This window comes from Cololabis saira, chromosome 7 (assembly GCF_033807715.1).
Source record: "Cololabis saira isolate AMF1-May2022 chromosome 7, fColSai1.1, whole genome shotgun sequence".
Classification (NCBI taxonomy): Eukaryota; Metazoa; Chordata; class Actinopteri; order Beloniformes; family Belonidae; genus Cololabis; species Cololabis saira.
In genome coordinates this window covers 29,916,187-29,938,916 of record NC_084593.1, presented here as the reverse complement: position 1 = coordinate 29,938,916, position 22,730 = coordinate 29,916,187, and the positions used below count along the sequence as shown (strand labels likewise).

General features: G+C 40.1%; 1 protein-coding gene across 9 annotated transcripts in view; it reads right to left on the bottom strand.

Moving 5' to 3' along the window:
* The window catches only part of dlg3 (discs, large homolog 3 (Drosophila)), a 105,403-nt gene that overhangs the window by 30,781 nt on the left and 51,892 nt on the right, over window positions 1-22,730 (bottom strand). For 7 of the 9 annotated variants that reach the window (XM_061725515.1, XM_061725516.1, XM_061725517.1 and 4 more), the window contains 7 exons: window positions 15,578-15,631; window positions 15,066-15,116; window positions 13,789-13,913; window positions 13,254-13,423; window positions 12,948-13,084; window positions 11,361-11,505; window positions 8,213-8,375 (listed from right to left, as the gene is read on the bottom strand). In XM_061725515.1, the coding sequence (XP_061581499.1) occupies window positions 8,213-8,375; window positions 11,361-11,505; window positions 12,948-13,084; window positions 13,254-13,423; window positions 13,789-13,913; window positions 15,066-15,116; window positions 15,578-15,631 (845 nt within the window). The remainder of the gene's footprint in view (window positions 1-8,212; window positions 8,376-11,360; window positions 11,506-12,947; window positions 13,085-13,253; window positions 13,424-13,788; window positions 13,914-15,065; window positions 15,117-15,577; window positions 15,632-22,730) is intronic. The other 2 variants (XM_061725522.1, XM_061725520.1) reach the window with 1 other exon arrangement.

Genomic DNA, 22,730 nt, shown 5'->3' with positions numbered 1-22,730 from the left:
GGTCTTCTCTTGCAGTACTCGGTCTGCAGTTGACAGGAACAATTCCTGCTCGCTCCCTAATGGCTCGGCTCAAACTTGCTGTTGAGACAGTTTTCCCAATGTCGGTGGCCAAAGAAACATTCCAGACTTTCAGGATCATCCTGCCCATGATTGACTGGAAAAAAGTGTAGAGTGCTGTCCCAGAAAAGAAAAACAAAATGATGAAAAAAAAAAAAAAAAAATCGAACCAAGGGCAGGAGAATATGTAATATCAATTACCCAACTTACCAGATAGACAGTTTCTGCAAGAGCTGAAAAGAATAAGTGCTCAAAAGGAAATGAATCATGGTCTGGAGATTTCTCTGAAAATGTTTCTTCTATTATTTAATGGACAGATTTCAGGGGCAAAATAAATACAACTGTACTCATGACAATTACAAATACAAAAGATGGAAACCAAATAACAGCTGGTAGTAATTCCCATCAAATATACTAAAACAACTAGCTCCTTCAGTTGGGCCGAGCTTTAAATAAAACGTTACTTTTCGTTCTTCTCAGCTTGACAATGCGGACAGATCTCCATGGTTACCTCTGGATCCAGATCCGGGACTTGCTTCCGAACGAGCATTTCCTTACTGTGTGTTCAGGCAGGCTCCTCACCAGCGACATGGAAGATGAGATGTTGACTGTGAACATGTTGACTGTGACACATCGTTCAGCTCGGCATTACTCCTCGACTGCTCTGTCTTTCTGGCCCTCCACAGAAAGGTGGGCTGCAATTTTAGAAACTTCTGTGTTCAGGGCCTTGTGCTTCCTATCTCATCCTTGTGTGCTGTGATGGAAAACAGTTCCTCTTTAGGTCGTGACAGCCGCTCTCCTCCTATCACTTAACCCCAGTGCTCCCATAAAAAATATTTTTTCCTTTGTGCTGCAGGAGGTGGCAACAATCACCCATCAGTCATATCTCAAATGATCATGGCTCGGACATATCTGACTGGAGGTTGTCCAGATTTGATCGTCTTCCCAGCCGTACTGTCCCCTTGTCTGCTGGGATGTTGTGCTGGGTGCAGTCCTCTTCAATACAGAACACCAGCATTCCTGTCTGTCAGCCTGGCCCTCTGGAGACTAGGCAGATAGATTCCCAGAAGGTCCTTGATAATTTGCAGAAGTGCAAACATACTAACTCATGGACTGCATTTTATGACTTGCAGGCATTTGATTTGTTGACTTCATAATCTATAACCCAGCTTCACACTGGATAGCAAGCTAGATTTCCTAACAGGAAGATAATGTTTAAGACTACTGTGGAAGATTTGACAGATATGCTCATGTTATCTACAGCTGATGTTCTAAAGGAGTAGTTTGCATTATGTATGTGTTTCTGTGTGTGCCATTCGTCCAGGAGATGTGAATTACCTGGTCGTTTTCATAGGGAATGGCAATGAATTCCTACAGATTTAAATGCAGGAGTCAATACCCCGCTCTCTATCAGAAAACCTGCTACCCCTCCCTTCCCCTCTTCGGTGTGTCGTCCATGTCAGGAATGTAAACAGCTATGGAGCGGTAAAAACCCTTTCTCTCTGCTCAGCCGTCTCTATAATTCAGAGGGCGCCTCCCCTCCCACCACTGTATTTCCCGCTCTGTGCTGCAGCCGCAGCTCAATCCTAAAGCTGTGAATGGCTCTCTGGGCTGTGGGGTTCAGCGGGTCATGCTGCCACGGATTCAGCACAGTAATTGGCTCTGCTTGGCTGATTAATGGTGGACACTGCAGATGGACGCCATTTTCCACATACAGACACCATTGCTTGCTGCTCTTTTCCTTCCCCCTCTCTAAATAGATTAAATCAGTTAATACATACATGTATGTATGTATGTATGTATGTATGTATGTATGTATGTATGTATGTATGTATGTATGTATGTATGTATGTATGTATGTATGTATGTATGTATGTAGGTACATATATATATATATATATATATATATATATATATATATATATATATATATATATATATATATATATATATATATACATACATACACATATATGTAGACCATATAATGTACTCTTTTTTCTTTTTAACTGACTTCATTTCATCCATAGGTTTTCTATTTTTTGGTGGTTGCTCTTTATTTTCCTAATTTGACATATTTATTCACTGCTAAGGTGATAGTTTAAACTTAATGCCTTTTTCTATGGTTCTGAATCAAATCAGAGTGATGGATGATTGACCCTTATGATTTGTGCTGAGCTGAATCTGCTTTGATTAGTTTAACTTTAAACTCGGTCTTGTGCTTTGCAGGGTTTAAAAGTGCCATCCAAAGGTTAGAGCGTCACTGATTACTGAATTCTTGCGCTCACTATCGAGTCAAAGGTTTTGTGCCTGGATTTTTGCAGCAGACGGAAACGTTAATGATTAGCTCACCTGCTGCTGCAATACCCAGGACTCTTAATTCACATGAATGGGACGTGAACAAGAAAGCCAAACTGGAAGCACTGTTTACAGTAGTGTGGAGAGGTTTTCAAAGCTCAAAGTGAAGTGAGGATGATTTCGAAAACCATGCAAAAAATGTTTTTCTTCATAAATTAACATAAATCAAAGTGCAGATCGTTTTACTATGATTTTGGCAGTAACTTTTGGGTTTGGTACCATGAAAGGGAGTGAATTAGGCAACAAAGAAGCCTCTCTTTGATGGTACTAGATCAAGGAGCAAAAACACACATGGACAAATTCCATTAAACAAAGAAAAACCCACAATAGTAATTGAAACAACTTGAAACTGACAAAAGTATTAACGATTTACTGAAGATTAGCTAATGAAAATCAGACATTACTTTTAAATTTTGGTACAATAGAATAATTTTAATAATGAAACTGACCAGAATCAGAATCAGAATCAAAATCATCTTTATTGGCCAGGTACTGTCAGGCGCCATCTTGGTTATCAAAGACCTTAACCTCAAAGACCTTAACAAATCATACGCTACCCTCAGCTTAAAGGGGACCTATTATCAAAAACACTTTTTTTCTTGCTTTAACATATATAAAGTGGTCTCCCCTCAGCCTGCCAACTCAGAGAAGGAGGAAAGCAACCAAATTCTGCAGTGTCTGTACAGCCGCCCGGATGAGTTCAGATTCTGCTCCTGTCGTGACGTAACGACGGGCACGATTTACATCGGTTGGCCTCCGATGCGTGAAACCACGCCCACAATTAACTCCGCCGGCCGGAGCTTCTGCCATTTTTTCGTAGCGGCGTATCGAGTCATTCAGGCAGCCAATCAGCACAGTGCCTCATTATCATAGCCCCGCCCACTCAGAATCCCACATAGATAATGAGGTTAGAGACTGGGATGATAAAGACATGGTTTAGAGGCTGAATTTCTAATTTATTTAGCAAAAACAATCAAAAGCTTGTTTTTAAGACATTCAAGGCCTGTTTAAAATAGGTATTCGATGCCATAATAGGTCCCCTTTAATGTTTTGTTGCACAATCTCTTGAGATAATCACTGCAATCAAGCATTATTTGTACTTTTCTATGAGACTTCTGCACCTGCAGACAGGTATTCTGGTCCTCTCTTCATGAGCTAACTGCTCCACCAGTCTCACGTTTGTATGGTTTCTTCAGTAAACTGTATGTTTCAGCTCTTTTCACAGATGTTCAATGGAATTCAGTTAAGGACTCAAATATCAGTGTATGGTCCTTAATCATTCTTGGCTCTTCTTAGTTGTGTGTTTTGGGTCATGACTCCATTGGAGGACCCATGACCTGCAACTATGACCAAGCTTTCTGACACTGGGTGGCACATTTCCCTCCAGAATGTCTTCATAGTCTTGAAATGTCATTGTACTTGGCTGAGATCCAACACACCCTGTTCCAGATACAGGCAAGCAGCCCCAGACCATAACTGAGTCTCCACCCTGTTTCACAGTAAGCTCAGTGTTCTGTTTTCCTTTGATGTTTTTAGTGCTTCATTTTTTGCATTTGTGAACAGAGAGCTGATGTGACTTGTCCAAAAGCTCTAGTTTAGTCTTATCTGTCAAAAGAACATTCTCCCAGAGATTTTGTGGCTTGTCAATATGAATTTTGACAAATTTCAGTATTGCCATTTTTGTGATTTGGTTTCAATAGTGGAGTCCTCCTCGGTCATCTTCCATTAAACACCCTTTGACTCAAACAATGACAGATGGTGTGAACTGACACTTCAATTGAAGGATTTCACCTTGAATCTCTTTGGTTACTATCCGTTTTAAACGTCTCTTCAATTTGTCATCAATTTCCCTCTTGGAGCCATGTCTAGAGATGTTGGCTACAGTTCTCTGGACCCTACACCTCTGAATTTAATTGACAACTGGAGTCAAAGGAACATCAAGCTGCTTGGAGGTGGTCTTATAGTCTTTACCTTTAACACGCTTGTCCAGAATTTTCATTCAGATCTCCTCAGACAACTGTTTTCTTTTCTTTCTCTTATCTTTAGTGTGGTGAACATCATGATAGCAAACAGGATAGTTATGACTTGACTGACTGAGTTATGACTGACTAACTGCAAAACTGAAGACACTTGTGATGTTAATAACAGGACGCACTTTAGTTTAACATATCACTATGATAAAATTATTTTAAATCTTTTCTACGGGTACCAACTCGTTCGTCCAGCCCAGTTTTATAATTATCATTATAATGTTTTTAATGATGTTGTTGAACTACAATTCAAAAGCAATGTCTGATTTTTTTTTATTATATATATCATTATTCATTACTTCAGTTTTAAGTTATTTCAGGGGTTCTTCTATCTTTGATGGAAGCTTACCAATAAATTTGTCCATGTGTGTATAAACATAATGTTTCCAAAACATTTGCACAGAACAGCACACAGAAACTACTGCACAGCGTGGTAAAGGCCAGGAGAGGGGAGCTACTTGTTTAGTACACTGTCACAGCTGCACACAGATGTATACATATTAAACAGGAGTTTTATCTCTCGTCAAAACAAAAACAAGAAACGGGGTGATATCAGATGGAGAGGGAGGAGGGTGTGCCAGGAGATGTGTCTCTGGTGACACCACTGAGGGGGCTGTGCAGACAGGCAGAAGGCCGACACGAGTGCTGACTCACTCCTCCCAAGAAGCATGATCTTCTACGGAAGCCTGTGCTTACTATAGCATCCATCTGAAATAACCTTCCTTGCTGGGTCACATGGGGAAGATGATGGGGCTTCAATCTGCCTGTTAGACTGATGGAGCTGGATGCTCATTTGCTGTGACTGGGATCAAACTGGTTGTCAGCCATGATGTCCTCCAAGACAATGCCACCTTTGCAGATTGCACGGTGGACCTGGCACCAAATCCACTGGGTGCAAACAGGTGCATGCATTGTCACAATATGTAGGTAGATCTCATCTATGCAGCCCATTTTCAAATCGTCCAGTGTGCAGAGTGTATCAGGCATGTGTCTTTGTCAAAGCTGCGCACTGCACTCAAAGCGTGCATCTCTGTGTGTCGGCACACTGAGAGCAAATGTCTCTGTTTACAGTATGCATGTGTGATTGGTGCTGGCAGCATGGGTGATGAGAGGGCTAAGATCTGAGTGCATGGCCTCATTTTCCCTGCGCACAGATGAATCATGACAGCTGCAGGATTGTCTGCTGTTGCTGGTCTGCTAGCCTGTTCTGGATCAGACTCTTATTCCCCGTTTCACTTATGGTAACAGTGTAGCTCTGTGTTTATATTTACATAGATCAGCAGGCGAAACATTCCAACGCTGCAAAGCAGAATCCCTGTGTAGGGTATCTCTAGTCAGCCATGTTCTCCTTCTGTTCTCTCATTTCACTTAACAACAACTTCCTTTTATACTAGGGTCTATTTGTCTTACACACACACACACTCGGGGAAACACATATTAGCACCAATTAGGCAACATTTGTCACAAAAAACAAATCACCAAGAAACATTTAACCATTCATGCTTGTGGTGATGCACGATGAACGGGACTATGGGAATAGAATCATAAAGCAGTGGCCCTTTTGCACATTTTGTGCAAATGATGTCAAAAAAAAAAAAGGTTCTGTCATGCATGTAATAAACAGTATATTATTGTTTACGGCAGTACCGACAGCATATTGACCTGAATTATAGGCTTGGTTTTATCAGTCCCTCCTGACAGATGGAATTGAGCAGCTTGTGAGACCATGAAGCCCTTTCGGCTAAACTCCCGTGGTGATGTGTTTCTGAAGAACAGGTACTGCTTCACTGGAAACTGTAGCAAAACCGGCTTTACTGAAATTCTTGTGCAATAACGGGTTAGAAGAAAATCGATAAGATACCTAATATCTGAATGGGGGTAGGATCTATTTTCTCAATCTAAAAAAGCAGGTTGAATTTTTTTTTCCAAAATAAAATTCATGAGAAATAAAGGAAGGTAATTCCAAGTTGTTTTGTGTAGTCATGACAGACCACAAAGTAGCAGGAAATTCTGATTTAGTTTGCAGTTTATACACGTTTAAATGATCTTCACAGACATGGCTGTCATGGCAGACCTTTCACATATTATAAATTATTTTATTGGGCTGTTATTTTCCATGAATGGAATGATTGTTCAATATCTTTATGGTTAAACAGGTTCAAATATTAATTTATGTTCTGTTTCAAACGGTTCCAACTTCCTGTTAGGGATCAAGATTGACTACAACTGGTAGCTTCTTTGTGTCAACATGTAAGTTAAATGTGAGTGGTCAATACACAAAACAGGGGAAAGTCCCACAAGCTCAGAGCACATCTTAGGAAAAGAATTGTACACAAATCAGCAGTGTCTCTTGGAGCCATTTTTAAACAGGTGCAGATTCCAAGAAAATATCTGAGGTGTAGCTACTATGCCATATTCTAAAACAAAACTCAAAACGTTTTATCCTCCACCAAGAGGAAGTTAATCACAGTCGTCAGGAGTGAACAAGGAGCCATCGAATGTCCATAATGACTGCATGTAAATTTGTGACTGGAGCAGAATTAAGTACTGAGGAATTGGTAGAAACATAATAGTCATTTACACACTCAGAATTAAGATGTGTCATTGGTGTGAGGTGGGGAAATATTTACATGCAAACAAAGAGACAGGAAGCTAAAAGAGGACATCACAAATGCTACCCTGACATAGTACCTCCCCTCCAACCCTCCCCTCTCGGTTGCTTCTCTCTTTTGCTCTTTATCCTCGCAATCAATCTTCTCTGGTTGGAATATAATATTGCAAAGGTATGGCACTGCATACCGCTGGTGGGTTAGGTTTCCTCGGTTCTCTGGTACTACTATTGTTTGAGGCCAGATCCTGATACTGAACTATAGAGAGGAGGGTTAGCTAAGCAAGGCATGATGGACTAGGTCAGTACCTGCCAGAGAAGGGGAGTGGACCTTGGCACAAGGGAGCAGGGGAAGGAGAGAAGCCTCTGTAGAGGGCCTGAGGCACCTTGCTATCCCCAGGTTTGTGGATGACACTGTAAATAGGTTCAGCCCTGCTGTGGGGTACAGGAATCACAGTGAACGGGACAAGTGTAGGACACAAGGAAAGCACACATACCGACAAAGATGCGACAAATGCACATACAAGTCATGTAGAAAGCTTGTACAAGGACAGTACGGGGCAACATAACAAACGCTTATCCAGTAACACACACCCCCACACACACACACACATATATAAACACACATACAGCCTTCTCTCCCCAGAGCTGTGGGTAAAGCTGACTCAAAGCCTCATGAGACAGTCTCATCAAGCCCCTATGAATGCTACTTCTGATCCACTACTTGGATAGGAAGTCAAAGGCTAAAACTCAGTCGTAACAAACATAAGAAGCGACAAGGGGTCTCTGTTAGCACACAGTCACCACACTGTGTGGTCACAATGTCCTATGCACCATCAAGGCCTCAACCCAATGACATATGTCAACTAAATATTTATTTTCTTCATCTAACATTTCATGACGGCAATTAAACAACTGCACATGGAAGTATACTCAAAAATCCCACAACAATACATATGAACGCCTGCAACAATATGGGGGATATTGTTAACAAAATAAAACCCAGGCAAAAATGCTTTTTAAAAATGTAATTTAGACCTAAACGAGTTTGCTCCACAGCCATGATAATTATGACCACACCAGACAAACTGTGCCATTATTTGTTCGAACCTGTGCTTACACATGAATATGGTCTTGCAGGGAATGCTCTGTAACCTACCTTGTGAAGTCTTCCTCCCCCAGCATGTGGCGGGGAACGGGCGAGTACCTGGACGGGGTCACCTGGGGCGGCGGGTACACTGGCTTGGGCTCCATTGCCCCCATATAGTTGTGGCTGACGTGGTTGTCCACCATGGGGGGGAAGGCTGGAGGGAGGGCCAGGCCAGTAGGGGGAAAGAAAGAATGATTACAACATGCACAGGATAAAATACCAGCTTCCCCATCTATTGCTTCTGTAAGATAAAATTACATCTTATTCATGTTTTTTTCTGTATAGATGTCTTTATTGAGGGCATTAAAAGAAAAAGAAATAAGAGTTACAATAACAATATAATTATCAATATTTCCCCCCCTTTTTTTTTTTTTTTTTACTTTTCATAACATTAATTTAACCAAAATAAATAAATAATAATAATAAAAAAAAAAGTAAATAAAAATAAAAAACAACAGCACACCCTCTCCCCTTCCCTCCTTCATATGGTCAATAGATTACATCATTCAAAATCATTTAACATATGTCTATACTAGAACAAAAATGAATAATAAATTAAATAATCAGGTCCTGCGTAAACACATTCATTAATATAGTCGATGATTCAGATCATCAGTCCATTAAAAGCAAAAAATCCAAAAAAGGTCCCCAAATAAGGTCAAAGTCTCTAGGTTTTTTTCTAACGGAATACAATATTTTTTCTGGAGTACAATATGATCCAAGTTCATTGATCCACTGTTTGGGTGCTGGGGGGTTTTCTGATTTCCAGTTTTTTAAAATACAATTTTTTGCCGCGGTGCCGGCAAGCAGAATGAAATACTTTTTATGATAAGTCATGTTTAATGAACTAATATCTCCCAGTATCCAGACTTTAGGATCAAGAATATGGGATTTTAAAATGTCAAAAATAGTTTTAATCCCGTATTTCCAGAAAGCATCTATAATAGGACAGTTCCAGAGCATCTTATTCATGTTTTAACAGGAAGGTTCCACCTTAATAAAACTTTTGTATGCATCTTTTGTATGAGCCAAAATGAATGCTGAGTGCCCATAATCAAGATAACAGTTACACAAGAAAACTATGCAAAAGCACACTATTAACAACCGCCGCAGATCAAAGATGGGACAACAATATTGTTGTGTGAACTAACTCTTCTACATTTTAACTATTGTTATGATGACTATCCATGACACTGTTAAGCTGTTTGCATGTGGCAGCAGCACTGTGAGCTTTCCAAAGACCAGCTAATAACTAGAAAAAAAACACACTCAAATGGAGATGAGTTCAAGAGGGGAGGTCAAGCATGAAGAGCTAGAGAAAAATGGAGAGCAAAAAGGAAGCTCTTTTGACTGTGTCTTTTTTTTTTATTCCCCTCTGGATCACCCACGATGCACCACTGAGAGGCATCGCAGGTCCTTCCTCCCCGCTGCCATCAGACTATATAACCAGGCCTGCTCTCAGTAGCCAACAGACAATAATATGACAATAATATGTGCAATAACTTAAGATGTGCAATATCTGCCAATCTACCTCACAACACTCCACCTGCTTTTCTGCACTGTTTAACTGTATATACTGTTCATATCCTGTTTATACATATTTTATACGTATCTTTTGTATTTTTTATATATTTTTTATTTCTGACTTTTCAGTCTTTTTACCCCTCCCCTATATGTGTGTACTGCTGACGACAAATACGTTTCCCCACTGAGGGAGAAAATAAAGGATATTATATTCTATTCTATTCTATTCTATTCTATTCTATTCTATTCTATTCTATCAACATGGGGAGTATCTGTGGGATGTGGGATGGATGGGCTAGGAGCACTGATAGGAGAAAGCAGGAATATTGTGTTTAGTGAGACATGAATGCAGCCACATATTCTGGTCTCCAACTTCTCTCTCTATGAATTTCAGATAACACAGGTGGAGAAAAGACTTCAGGCAGACCAACAGAAGTCGAGTAGAAGTGTTTGCAGTGCGTGTTCACAACAGATGACGTGATCCTGGACATGTGACCATGACGGCACACCTCTGCAGCAGCATGTGGAACTACTGGCTCTGAGTTTCCAACCAAGCTGTAGTGACAGAGTTTACCAGTGTTACCTGCAGATCCTGCATGTGACATAATCGCCACAGTTGTTGCTAGGCGACAAACACAACACTAATGCGTCAGTGATGAACTCTGAAGATTTTAACAAAGCCTACCATGCAGCAGTTTTCTATGTCCTTTTTTTAAATTTTAAATCCCACTGCTAAAATATAATTTCCCTTTGGGGATTAATGTCAAGCTAGTTCATTATAATAAAATGTAACAGAAGCAAATTTGTATATAAGTGTAAGTTAGTTAGTTAAGTTAGTTATAGGAATGGTGGTCAGAACCACAAAAATAAGATCTAGGTGTTTCTTCTCCATTCTTTGATGTAATTTTCTGAACATTATGTAATTACCACCAACTAAAATGTACGGAGATGTTTAAATAATGTATACCAGATACTATTTACTAATTTCTAATAGCAGGGGCTCACTTAAACCCTAACAAAACCAACAAAAAAAGTGCACAATGGACCCTCTCCAACGTTAAATCACTGCTCTGTATAAATCTAGGAAGCTGCAGCTCAAGAATGTGGGCTGTCATGAGCAGGTGGGATGTGAGAAACCGTCCACAGTCAGTGGGAGGCAGAGAACTGTGTTTGTCGTTGCTGTGCGAGGGAGTGTGTTTGCTTGTATCAATGTGTGTGTGTGTGTGTGTGTGTGTGTGTGTGTGTGTGTGTGTGTGTGTGTGTGTGTGTGTGTGTGTGTGTGTGTGTGTGTGTGTGTGTGTGTGTGTGTGTGTGTGTGTGTGTGTGTGTGTAAGCATTTACTACATTTACCATGTGGGCGTGTGGGCATTGCAGTTTTGGGGAACAGTGATCCAACACAAAAAAGTTTTCTGCTAAAGATGAAAAAAACGATTCCTGGTGGAAAACTAATTTCCGTGGACCCTGACTTACATATCACCCTTAACCTTTCATCAATCATTTTATATGAATACATTTGTTCTAGTTTTGAAGCTGGCAGTTTGTGGATCAGATAATATAAAATGCTGTTTGGAACCTTGACAGTATGGAAACAAGATCAGCAGGATAACAGTAACAAGACGAGGTAGATACGTACTGCTGGAGTAGTCTGGAGGGGCATACATGTCGTTTAGGTGCACAGGTCCTGGCTTGGCCACCTTGAGGTAAACCATATCAGAGGTGTTCTTCAGCGCAGCTACTGCCTCCTCGTGACGCACGTCCTGTAGCACGATGTTGTTCACCTGAATGTCCAAATTGCCAAGACATGAGAGGAGGAAACATGCATGCATCAACACCTGAAAGTCTTGCGCCCTTACTGAGGCGTTACAACATCACACAGCCAAAACACTAGCCAACCAAATAATGAATCATAGCTTCAAAATATCATGACATTTCAGAACATCTGAACAAAAATAGAGAAAAGTTGGGCTTTTCCTCAGTAACATTACAGGACATAAGCTTGTGTTTTTGATGTTTAAGAGGCACGCAATTTTTTATTTTACTTTTGACTATGCAAAAGATAATACTGGAAATTATGGACCTGATGCATGTTGAAAAACATGACGATCTGAAAACTGAATGGATTTCCATGAACGTAATGATCCGTGTACCTTCTAGTCGGTAACATCCCAGATAGCAAAAGACGTTAAATCAACGTTGAATTATGGTCAAAAAGATGATTTTTGGTTAAGGTCGATGATTGATGGTAGATCAACAATCAATCAATCATCCAATTCTAATGCCAATGTGTAATCAATGTTGAATCAACATATTCTGTTTGTCGTGGACATGGGTTCAACATGGATTCAATGTTTCTGCCTAACCATATTTCAACGTTGATTCACTCATATTTTGCCATCAGGGATAGACGTGTAAGCTTTCAGCTTATTGTAGAAGGAGTTTAAGACTTTTATAAACAGAGGTATCCCAGCTCTGATTCATAATTATCAAATACTTTTCTTAGCCAATATTCCTACACACAAATCAAGTGACAGCTTGCTTGACATCTGACTCCCACAATGGCAGCAGTTTAGAGTGCCACAAGATCTATTAGTGAGATGGGAGGCCTTTTAGATGTAATTAAATTGTTCATTCGCACTTTATAGTTGTTATTAAGAAATACAAAAGTGGTATTGTGGTTGTGGTGATGTTATATTTACATTAGATAAAAAGTAACAAATGTCCTAAATATATAACACAATTTTCTCAAATATAGCTTGATGATTTTGCATTTTTAAAGTTTAAATTGTTCTATAAATCTCATGAATAAATGAAAAGTCAGTGATGAGGAAGAATCAAACTGGTTGTCAGGCATGATGTGAAGGTTGAGAGGGGTCTGCTGGACTGACAGTGAAGCGACCACGGGGAGAACTTCCACAGCGAAGCCGGTGTGAAACGTACTAAACCCTAATGCAGCTGATGATCCTTTTTATTCCTCTACTTCTTGGCCCAAATAGTTTATTGTTATTATTATAATAAATGATGTCTTGCATTTTCTTGCTTAAGTTAATGTAAACGGAGGGAAAATCAAACTAGATATATTTAATATTATATACAATTATTTCTATGTCTAAGAAACTGCCATATTTTTGTTGAGCTTGCCAGTGAACCACACAGACACTCCATTTGTTTTGATTAAACAACTAAAATGGTCACAGAATCAGAAGGAGATGAATGCACATACAGCTAGCAGGCGGTCTCCGGTCTGCAGCCGTCCATCCTTTTGGGCAGCTCCTCCTTCTATGATCTTGGTAATATAGATACTGTTGTCTCCTGGGATATGCTGGTTCCCAATCCCTCCAGCAATACTGAATCCCAGGCCTGGTTGAGTAGCACACAGTCAAATCAGTTCCCATCCTTTCAACGCACGCATTTTTCCTCGGTTCTCTATTAATATGCATCTTTACTCAATGTAAAAACTGCAACATGACTCACTGGTGACTAAGATGGGATGTTTGAAAGTGAACATGTATCTCCTCAAGTCTCTCACCTTTGGGCCCTTTGAGCAGGTTAACCTCCAGAATTGTCTCAGGTGGAGCCTGCCTCCGTCGGACCAGCAGTCGCACCACAGGCCCTGCCTCCTTCAGGGCTTCCACGGCCCGGCTGTGAACCACCTCAGACACGTCCACATCGTTCACACGCAACACGCAGTCGTTTACCCTGTTAGAGGAAATGTTTGGATATATATCACACTTTGTTTGCTTCATAAAAGTGGGAGGACCCGGGAAAGGCTAATGTAATCAGAAACCTCTAAAGCACTTCATATCATATTTTTCGCATGTTTCAGGCTTTGTTTTGCAGTGAATCATAACTTTGATGAAGCACACAGAGCTGGGAGGCAGAGGGCTAAAGAAACTCTGCTTCCCACACAGCACTGCCTGGCGGGACAAAGTGCTGTTGAGTGCTAAAAATGAGAGTAAAGAGGTGAAAGTAGAAGGTGGATGGAGGATGCAGCAGAGCTTTGAAAGAAAAGAAGGAAAGAGCGAAGCGAGGAGGAGTTACATGTGTTCAAGAGGGAAACTTACCCCAGCCGTCCATCCATAGCAGCTGCTCCTCCTGGAATTATTTTAGTGATGAAGATCCCTGGATCATCAGGAATGTGGGGATTATCTATTCCTCCGGCAATGCTAAAGCCCAGGCCAGAGTTCCCCTATACACAGGTGGATATTGGCATTCTCAGTAGAGTGTAATACACAGCACATACTATTTGTAATGTGTATGGTGTAATACTATCATGTGACTGAAGCAAAATGCTGAAAGGGTTTCTTCAGTAATTTGTGAACTCGCATTCTAACACGCAGAGAAATGACAGTAATGACGCATACTTCAGGAGATGGTACTTAATTTAATATGCCACACATGTTCCATAAACCTAAAGGAATGCATATGCCTTGGAATATCCACAGAAAAGTGAATTGCTCAATTTAAGAGCACAATTTCTGTTGCTTGACAACATGCACCTAACAGGAGAGATGCAGCCACCTCCTGCAGTTCCTATCCCCAAGATTATACAGGCCCCATTTTGAACCAGTGGGTCCAAGCACACTGCTGCTTCTGACAGTCATGGCTGCAGAGGCAGGCAGCAAAAAAGACAGCTGAGGAAAGACTTCACTTTATTATTTTCTATAATTAATGAGCAACAGTCGCAACAAATTAGGACAGAGGGAGGACGAGGCCTGCCAGTGCGCTGCTCAGGAGCCCAGACGAGTAGCCGACACTGGGCCTTACCACTAAATGTTACACACCCACAGACCTTTTACAGTGTGACTTTTCATAGTTTATTTAAGCTTTCTGCATGCAGCAATGCCACTTAGAGCAAAAGGAGCAGAGAGACACCATGTATCCTTTGAGGGTTTGGAGGTGCATCTATATGTGGGTGGAAAATGAGAGCAGAAACGTATAGCTCCCCCACTAGAAGCCGAGCCACAACTGCCAAGTGCAGTGGTGCCTGCTGAACAATAGGAGAGCACTTTACATTTCTGTCATCTGCTGATGACATGTGCTTCAGGATTATGTAAAAAGCCATGCATCATTTTTCTGTGCCTTTACTTACACAAGACATCACATATAGTCCTTTTGCAACAGCAATAAGTTAACTAACACACAATTTAACCTAAAATCCTCCTAAATTTACAGGTTCCAGTTTGTTGTTGATACTCAGTTTCTTTAGGCTCAATGGGGACAAAAAAAGAGCTGCTTGCTACCATCTAGTGGGGAGCAATCCACTCGTCATGCAGAAAATAAATGAGAGAGAAATGTGTTAACCATATGGACAGAATATGAAAACAAAAGTAAAGCTTACCCTCTCTAAAATGATCTCTTCATATTTATACATCCCATCACTACCGTTTACCTGTCAGAATAAAAAACATAATTATGAGTTACACCACTGAGCAGAAATGATGCTGTTTTCTAAAAAAAAGCCAAGAATATAAATGCCACAGCTAAATCCTTTGCCATATAAACAGAAATCTATGTGGAGACAGAACCGTGGAGAAAAGGATTACTGATACAATATAAAGAATATATTAAACCTTTTTTTAACAAACTAAAAAAAAAAATGTCACCATGTATCCGTTTCTTTTTAAAGGAAAGATTTGTATACACTATGACAACACAGACTTAGGATGCACATTTTCTACAAAACAAGCAGTCAGATGGATAATGGATGTTGGTCCACATGGCGAACAGCATGTTGCTACCAGGAGGAGGCTTTTTCTCGCACACATATGAACATACTAACATGTTCGTACACCAGAGGAAGCAAGAATAACAGGAATATATACTGTACAGACAACGAGAGCAGATACTTACATAAGGGCCTGCATCTAGTGAGTCTGCGTTGACAATGATGGGGGGAGGGTTGGCCTGTGAATATGAAGAGATGCACATTAGTTCAGTGTGTGAGGCTGGCAGCACACAGACGTAATGCAGTACACACACTATTGCTTGGGTGCAGTAGATGCCACAGGAACAGTCAGCGAGTCTCCCTGGGACTGAGAACGTCGGGGAGGGCACTGAAAGGTGTCAGGACTGAGAATGAGGACTGGGGCAGAGAGACCGCTGCTTATTAACCGCCACAGCCAGACATCCTGCAGTCACCTCATAAAACAAACCAGCTTGTGTTTCAGCTGTTGGGCCAATATGTTTATCCCACATCTACTTTCACTGTACACCCATGAGAAATAACACCATGTAGTATCACGTAGAAAAAGCATTATTTTGCTGGTTTAGTAAGTCATTTGATGGCATTTAAAGAATAACAGAAAAAGACCAAAATATCTGTTTTAGTCTATCGTTTAATACTACATCTAATTATTGAGGCAATGTTGACCTTTAACAATATACTGATATCAGGCAATAGAATCCACCACCTCAAAAAGCTGTGACTTTTGTTGTTGATTAATAAGATCTCTGACATCAAAAAATTACAGTAATTTTGAAAAATCTAACATTTGTGTCTATTTTCACGTCGTCATTTTAAATGTAATACAGCTGAAGTAAGCAGCTGTCAAATAAAACAAGTATTGTATTTAATACAATATAAGTGTTAACCCTGGTGGTTTGTTCAGATATTCTACTCATTTGCTGCATTCAATATGCAAAACATTAATTATTTAGTGTCAAATATCTTGTTTATCATTTAATTTGGCCTGGAAAAAACAGAATCTGAAGATATCACCATTTCACACTGTCACCAGCCTTTTTCGGTTTTATTTATGCAAACCAAACAGTACAATAACTCAGATAAATCAACAGAAATAATTTATTGTGGTCTGTAATCCTGCTAGCAACCTTTGTTTAATGTCATCCAATAATTTAGAATATCTGGGATAACATGACATTCAGTCTTTTTTTATTGAAAAGCAATAGTGGAGTGAAAAATAAAGTTTAACTAAGTCATTATTATATTTCAAATTCCTGCCACTTTCGTCACACATGATTTTGGAAGAAAGGATGAATACTTGCCATGTTTTTTCTTTGATAGTAACAAAAAAAACATACATTTTTACTAAGAAGCATATAAAACAAACAAAAAAACAAACAAACCCCAACTTAATCCACAATCAAATGCTACATAATATGTTTCACAGAACAATTAACCTCTCAGCATGGCTCTATTGTGCCACCTGGTGTTTCTGTCCCCACTTTAGTCTGGCAGAATGACCGAGCAGGGAAAGCAGCCAGACAGGAAATGGTGAAATTAAATTGTGAAGGAGGAGACACACTAGTTCGTTCAGGAGCAGTTTGATGGCCGTTGTGTATTTCATCCAGCACTCTGACAGTTTAGTTTCTATTGATTTGATCAAGTTGTGTGGGTGAAAGAATGCTAACGGTGCTGCTTTGGGACCTTATGCTTCCTGAGGTCCTGTTGTAGCTGTGCATCTTTTTTCTTATCACCCAGTCTCATCAAAATATGTACATACTGCCAGCACTCAAGCATCTGAAATACAGGGATCTGTAATTACCCTCTTAAGATTTCACAAAATGTCTATTTACTATACAATGCATGCATGTAAATGTAAACATTAAACTTTACAATAAGATACTGTCATACGACATTTGGTGTTTTATGGGATTTGGTTACAAGAAATGTAAACACGGTCAATTTTCATATTCATTTTGTTTCCTTTATTTATTTATTCAAAAATACAGCTTTTCCATGTATTTCTAAACATGTATTTGTATAGAAATACTGTTCTACACACCTTACATCGACTCCTTGGATAAATATCATACTGAAGACATATGGTGCAAGGTTAAGAATCTGAAATGTAGTAAAGGCCTCTGTTTGACGGTTTCAATAACACTGCGTGTTGCTGCAGCGCCTGTTTCTGCACATTAGCAGGTTGAAAGACATTCTTAAAAGATTTGACCTTCTGATGAAAAGCTCATCACAAGATGTCCATCATTTCTCCAACCCCTCACACTTCTCTGTGCTGCGTTCCTTGGGAAAGCAAGACTCTCTTCAGATAACCAGGAGCTGTAGGTATGACATGCTCCACTCAGTGGTGAAGGCAATGACTCTGGACAGCTGAGGCTGCTACTCTCCTCAAGTCAGCACATTTGGCCCTTTGCTGTAATCTGCACATGGAACAACAGATGCTCACGTCTACGCCTGTGTTGGGACATTCCTGATGAAAGCTTCATCTTAGGCCCAACATCCAGAAGTGATTCTAATGATGAAACCGACTGTAACGTAGGAGTTACAACCAGGGGTTTTGTAATAGTGACTGTATATTGTGAATGAAAACCGTAAAATCCAAGTTGATACAGCAAGAAGTGATGAAACTGGTTCAGGGAACCACAAGGGAATACACAGGCCACTGCTGTCCCTCGATGACAGACAGACTTAACTACTGAATCTGCCACGAAGCTACATGTGACAAAACAGACCTGCTTCGGTTTGATACCTGCAGTGAATGTTCACACTCACAGTAAACCAGTGCAAACCAGTGAAAACACTGAAGCTAGATAAAACAGTATGAATTTGGTCTGAGTTTTCCGTTTTATTCAACTATTCGAATATCATAAAAAAAAGAAGAAAGCACAAAAATGTACTATGAGCTTAAACATTTAGAAATGTGTTTAGGTGACTTTGGATCTGTGACTTTGATAGATCAGGTGACATTGAATAGATTGCATTACTGCTCTGTTGATTGGACTGTGATTATCATCCTCCTCTAACCTCTGTGCTAGCCTCATGCACAGCAAAAATAAAGCTGATTAAAGATCCTGAGATCTGACCAGCACTGAAGATTGTAACCCACACAGGAGGCTGTACTACTATGGATACAGGATAACTTGCAGGCAAACTCAGACTTGAAGTATCTGGATTTTTGCAGGATCACAGAAGTAAAGATGAAAACAGTCTTGGAAATTGCTCTCACCCCAGGAGGGGATGGGAATGTGTGTTGCAGGTGAATGTGGGTCAGACGACATCAATATTAGGGCTAAGAAAGATTACATATGTGGTACAAGGCCAGAGATGTAGAAGAGCCTTGTACCACATATAACATTAACATTAAACGAAACAGGGGTCTCAAGTGAAAACCTCACAAGGCAGTCACCTCAGTCAAATTCCATGCAGTTGCTGCCTTCCAAGAACAAAATAATAGATTTTTTTTCATGCATGGAAAATGGTATTTCCAAACAAGTATGAATTTGGGCGTTCCATATTTTAATTGATTTAAAGTGTAATTGTGGGTCTCCACCACTGTGACGAGGTAGCGGCACTACAGGCAAAGCCACCTGCAGAAGAATTCAGGGTTCACCTACCGGATGACTGTGTCTGACAACACCCTGACTTTGTGGCTCTTTGAGAGCCCTTGAAACAGATGGCCTAATCCAGTTTACAAAACAAAAAATCACAATGCACCCTGCAAGTTTTCCTAGTTCTTTCCTAGTTCTCTTCGACAAGTATTTTCATCAAATAAGAATTTTATATCTGATTGCCCAAAAAGATGTAACATCACGGATGTATGAGCCTATGAGCCTATGAGACTGGACGAAGTAAGGTAATATACCAGACACAGAAACCTCATGTACAGGCAGCGTCAGTAAGTCCAGACTGCTTCCCCAGCATGAGATCATAACAAGTCCTCACTGACAACCAGGAGTGATGAAAACACACTTGCTACAAGGCTTTCTTTCTCCTATTCTCTTGTTTCATTCACCCATCTGTCCATAATGGTTCTTATCATCTTGCTCTTCTGTCAGTTGAGAGCGTGTGCCTCTCTCTTGTCTCTTAGCATCACCGTACATGTTTATCATGTCTTGGTGGCATTGCATCAGATACCACTCACTTGGTTGCAGACCCTCGGGACAGTAATGCCACAAAGAGTCCCAGTGAACCTTGGCAAGTGTAGGGCAGAGACTTCATCCAAATTGTTAAATAATCAATGTGTTCCCATGGCAACCAGTGCTTGCACGGTATTGGCCAGAGGGCCTCCTTAGCCGCCTCCCCTTGCTTGATTTCTCAGGCTTCTCACTGCTGCCTCACTGCAGTTACTGCGGCTCTATCGTCACACATTCCTGGCCATGGGGTGGATGCGCCTCACTGCCCTCAGTGCTACTTGTCTACACCAGATGCATAAAAGCACACAGCATCCCACAGATCAGGAGGAATCATAAACATGTGTTATGACATGTGGATTTAAGAGAATGGATGGCAAAAAATGACAACAAGTAAATACCCAGCTTTTATACTATGTGTATTTAAAGACCTGAATGCAAGTCATACGGTGCACATATGGATTAGATGACCAGTGTTTTCTGGTTTGGACGTGATCGTTGTTTGTGATATAGACAAGAGTGTACATTTGCATTTGCAATAAAGTAAAATAATCAAAGCACCTGTAGAGCTTATTAACCATAAAGATTGCTTGTTTTATTCGTAAAACTTAATCTAAAAAACGGTTTTCAAATGTTTCATGACATGTTCACACTAGATGTCCCTGCAGTCCTGCTTATGATCAAACTACATTAGTGATGTGTCAGGCTGCAGATTTGTTAGCATTATGGTGTCACTCATAAAGTTAGAAAATTCCTCATGTTTCCTCTTTAACTTTTTGGTTTCAAATTCAAATTCAAATTCAAAATACTTTTTTAATCCCCAATGGGAAATTAAGTAGTTTATTGATACATGAAAGTATAATAGGATGATCTTTTCTGCAAATCGTTTGGACACTGTTGCTCCATGCATAGGCTGAATGTAGTAATGTGATGGAAGTGGATACTAAGATTTCAAGATTGACCGACAATCATGAAAAGTGTCCTGGAAGGGCAGAGGAAGATTGTTTAATTTTCTTTCTTTCTTTCTTTCTTTCTTTCTTTCTTTCTTTCTTTCTTTCTTTCTTTCTTTCTTTCTTTCTTTCTTTCTTTCTTTCTTTCTTTCTTTCTTTCTTTCTTTCTTTCTTTCTTTCTTTCTTTCTTTCTTTCTTTCTTTCTTTCATTTTTTTTTAAGCAAATGCTTCTACACCAAACATATTTGCTTTGGTTTAATTACACTGATCCATTTAAGTTTTGTTGTTATTTTCAAATGTCCTGAGTGTTATTACTTTTGTCTCATTTGCTAAAAATGGCTACATCTGGATAATTAAGAGCCACTTAGGAGCCCAAAGCATTATTTTTTTCAGCTGAGCTGAGCCAAAACATCAGTCTGAATAAAAAGAGCTGAAACGCCCTGCACTGAACGTCACAACTCAGGAAAGCTAAGCACTAGCTTAGTTCTTAAAGTGTCAGCACTACTTGTGTTTTCAAACTCTTAACTTCCTTATAGGCAGAAAGGAGAGGAAGAACAACAGGGTTCAGCATGTGCACAGTGATGGCATGCTGACAGGGCAATAACCCTTTCCTCTTTAGTGAATATCTCCATATCAGCTCCTCTCTCAGACCGGCTCACTGACATGGGAGCTGAGTCTCCAGTGGTGACACTGCAGCCAAGTATGACAGTTAACCCTGCTCAGATCATGTGCCCAGTCAATCAAATGGTAGCGAACGCTGAAGCAAACCTTCTTGGAATAAAATCAGTGCTAATAGTAGATAGTAATGTGCTATGACATATTTATATGTTATATGTTTAAAGATTTTAAATGACATCAGGTGTAATTTAGATAACCACAAACAGTCTTGGTTCTGCTGGATCTAACCGCCGCCTTCGATACAGTACACCATCACATTTTATTAAATAGACTGGGGAACCTGGTCGGCCTCTCTGGTACTGCTCTTAACTGGTTCACGTTCTACCTCACTGATCGAAGTTTCTTTGTAAATATGGATACATGTTCCTCAGGAACCTATAAAATAAGGTGTGGGGTTCCCCAAGGGTCAATTTTAGGTCCAACTCTTTTTAATCTGTACATGCTGCCCATTGGGGACGTCATCAGGAGAAAAGGCATCAGCTTCCATAGTTACGCTGACGATACGCAACTGTACATCGCTGTGTCTCCTGATGACTCTGGGCCAATTGATGCCCTTTTTAACTGTATTTTAGACATCAAGTCATGGATGGCAGCAAACTTCCTACAGCTCAACCAGGGCAAAACAGAGGTCTTACTCATCGGTCCTGAAGGCCAGAGAGAGAAACTTTTACCAAAGTTACAGGATTTGAAACCCTCAAAATCAGTTAAAAATCTGGGCGTGATTTTTGACTATGGGCTCACTTTTATTCCACATATTAAAAACATAACAAAGTAGGTTTTTACCATCTTAAGAACATAGCCAGAGTCTGCCTGTTTCTCTCTCAGGCTAGTACGGAGGTGCTAATGCATGCTTTTATCTCTTGTCGTTTGGATTATTGTAACGCCCTGCTCTCTGGTCTTCCCAAAAAGAACATGTACAACCTACAATTATTACAGAATTCAGCCGCACGCGTGCTGACGAGGACCAGAGGGCGGGAGCACATTACACCTGTTTTAAAATCGCTGCATTGGCTCCCCGTGCGCTTCAGGTTTCGATTTTAAGGTTCTTTTACTAGTTTTTAAGTGTCTTAATGGTCTTGGGCCTTCTTATTTGTCTGCACTACTTTTACCCTATCGACCCTCGCGGACCCTGAGGTCCTCCGGTGCCTTTTAACCATACCTAAAGTCAGAACCAGGACACACGGGGAGGCGGCATTCAGTTTTTATGGTCCCCGATTGTGGAACAGCCTCCCGGAGAACCTCAGGGCCGCAGAGACTGTTGATGTTTTTAAAAAGAGGCTCAAGACCCATCTCTTTAATCAGGCTTTTAACTGACTCATTTAACTCTTTATAATTTTCTATGCTCACACCTATTTTTGTTGGATCTTACTACTCTGTTTTATATTCATTTTTAGTTTATCCTGTTTTATTATCTCATTGTTTTATCTCAATGTTATATTTAAATGTTTTAGTCATTATTTATGGTCTATTTTATACATTCTATTGTCTTATTCTCTTAGTTTCTAATATCTTGCTTTCTAGACGTACTTTTAGGATTTTATGTT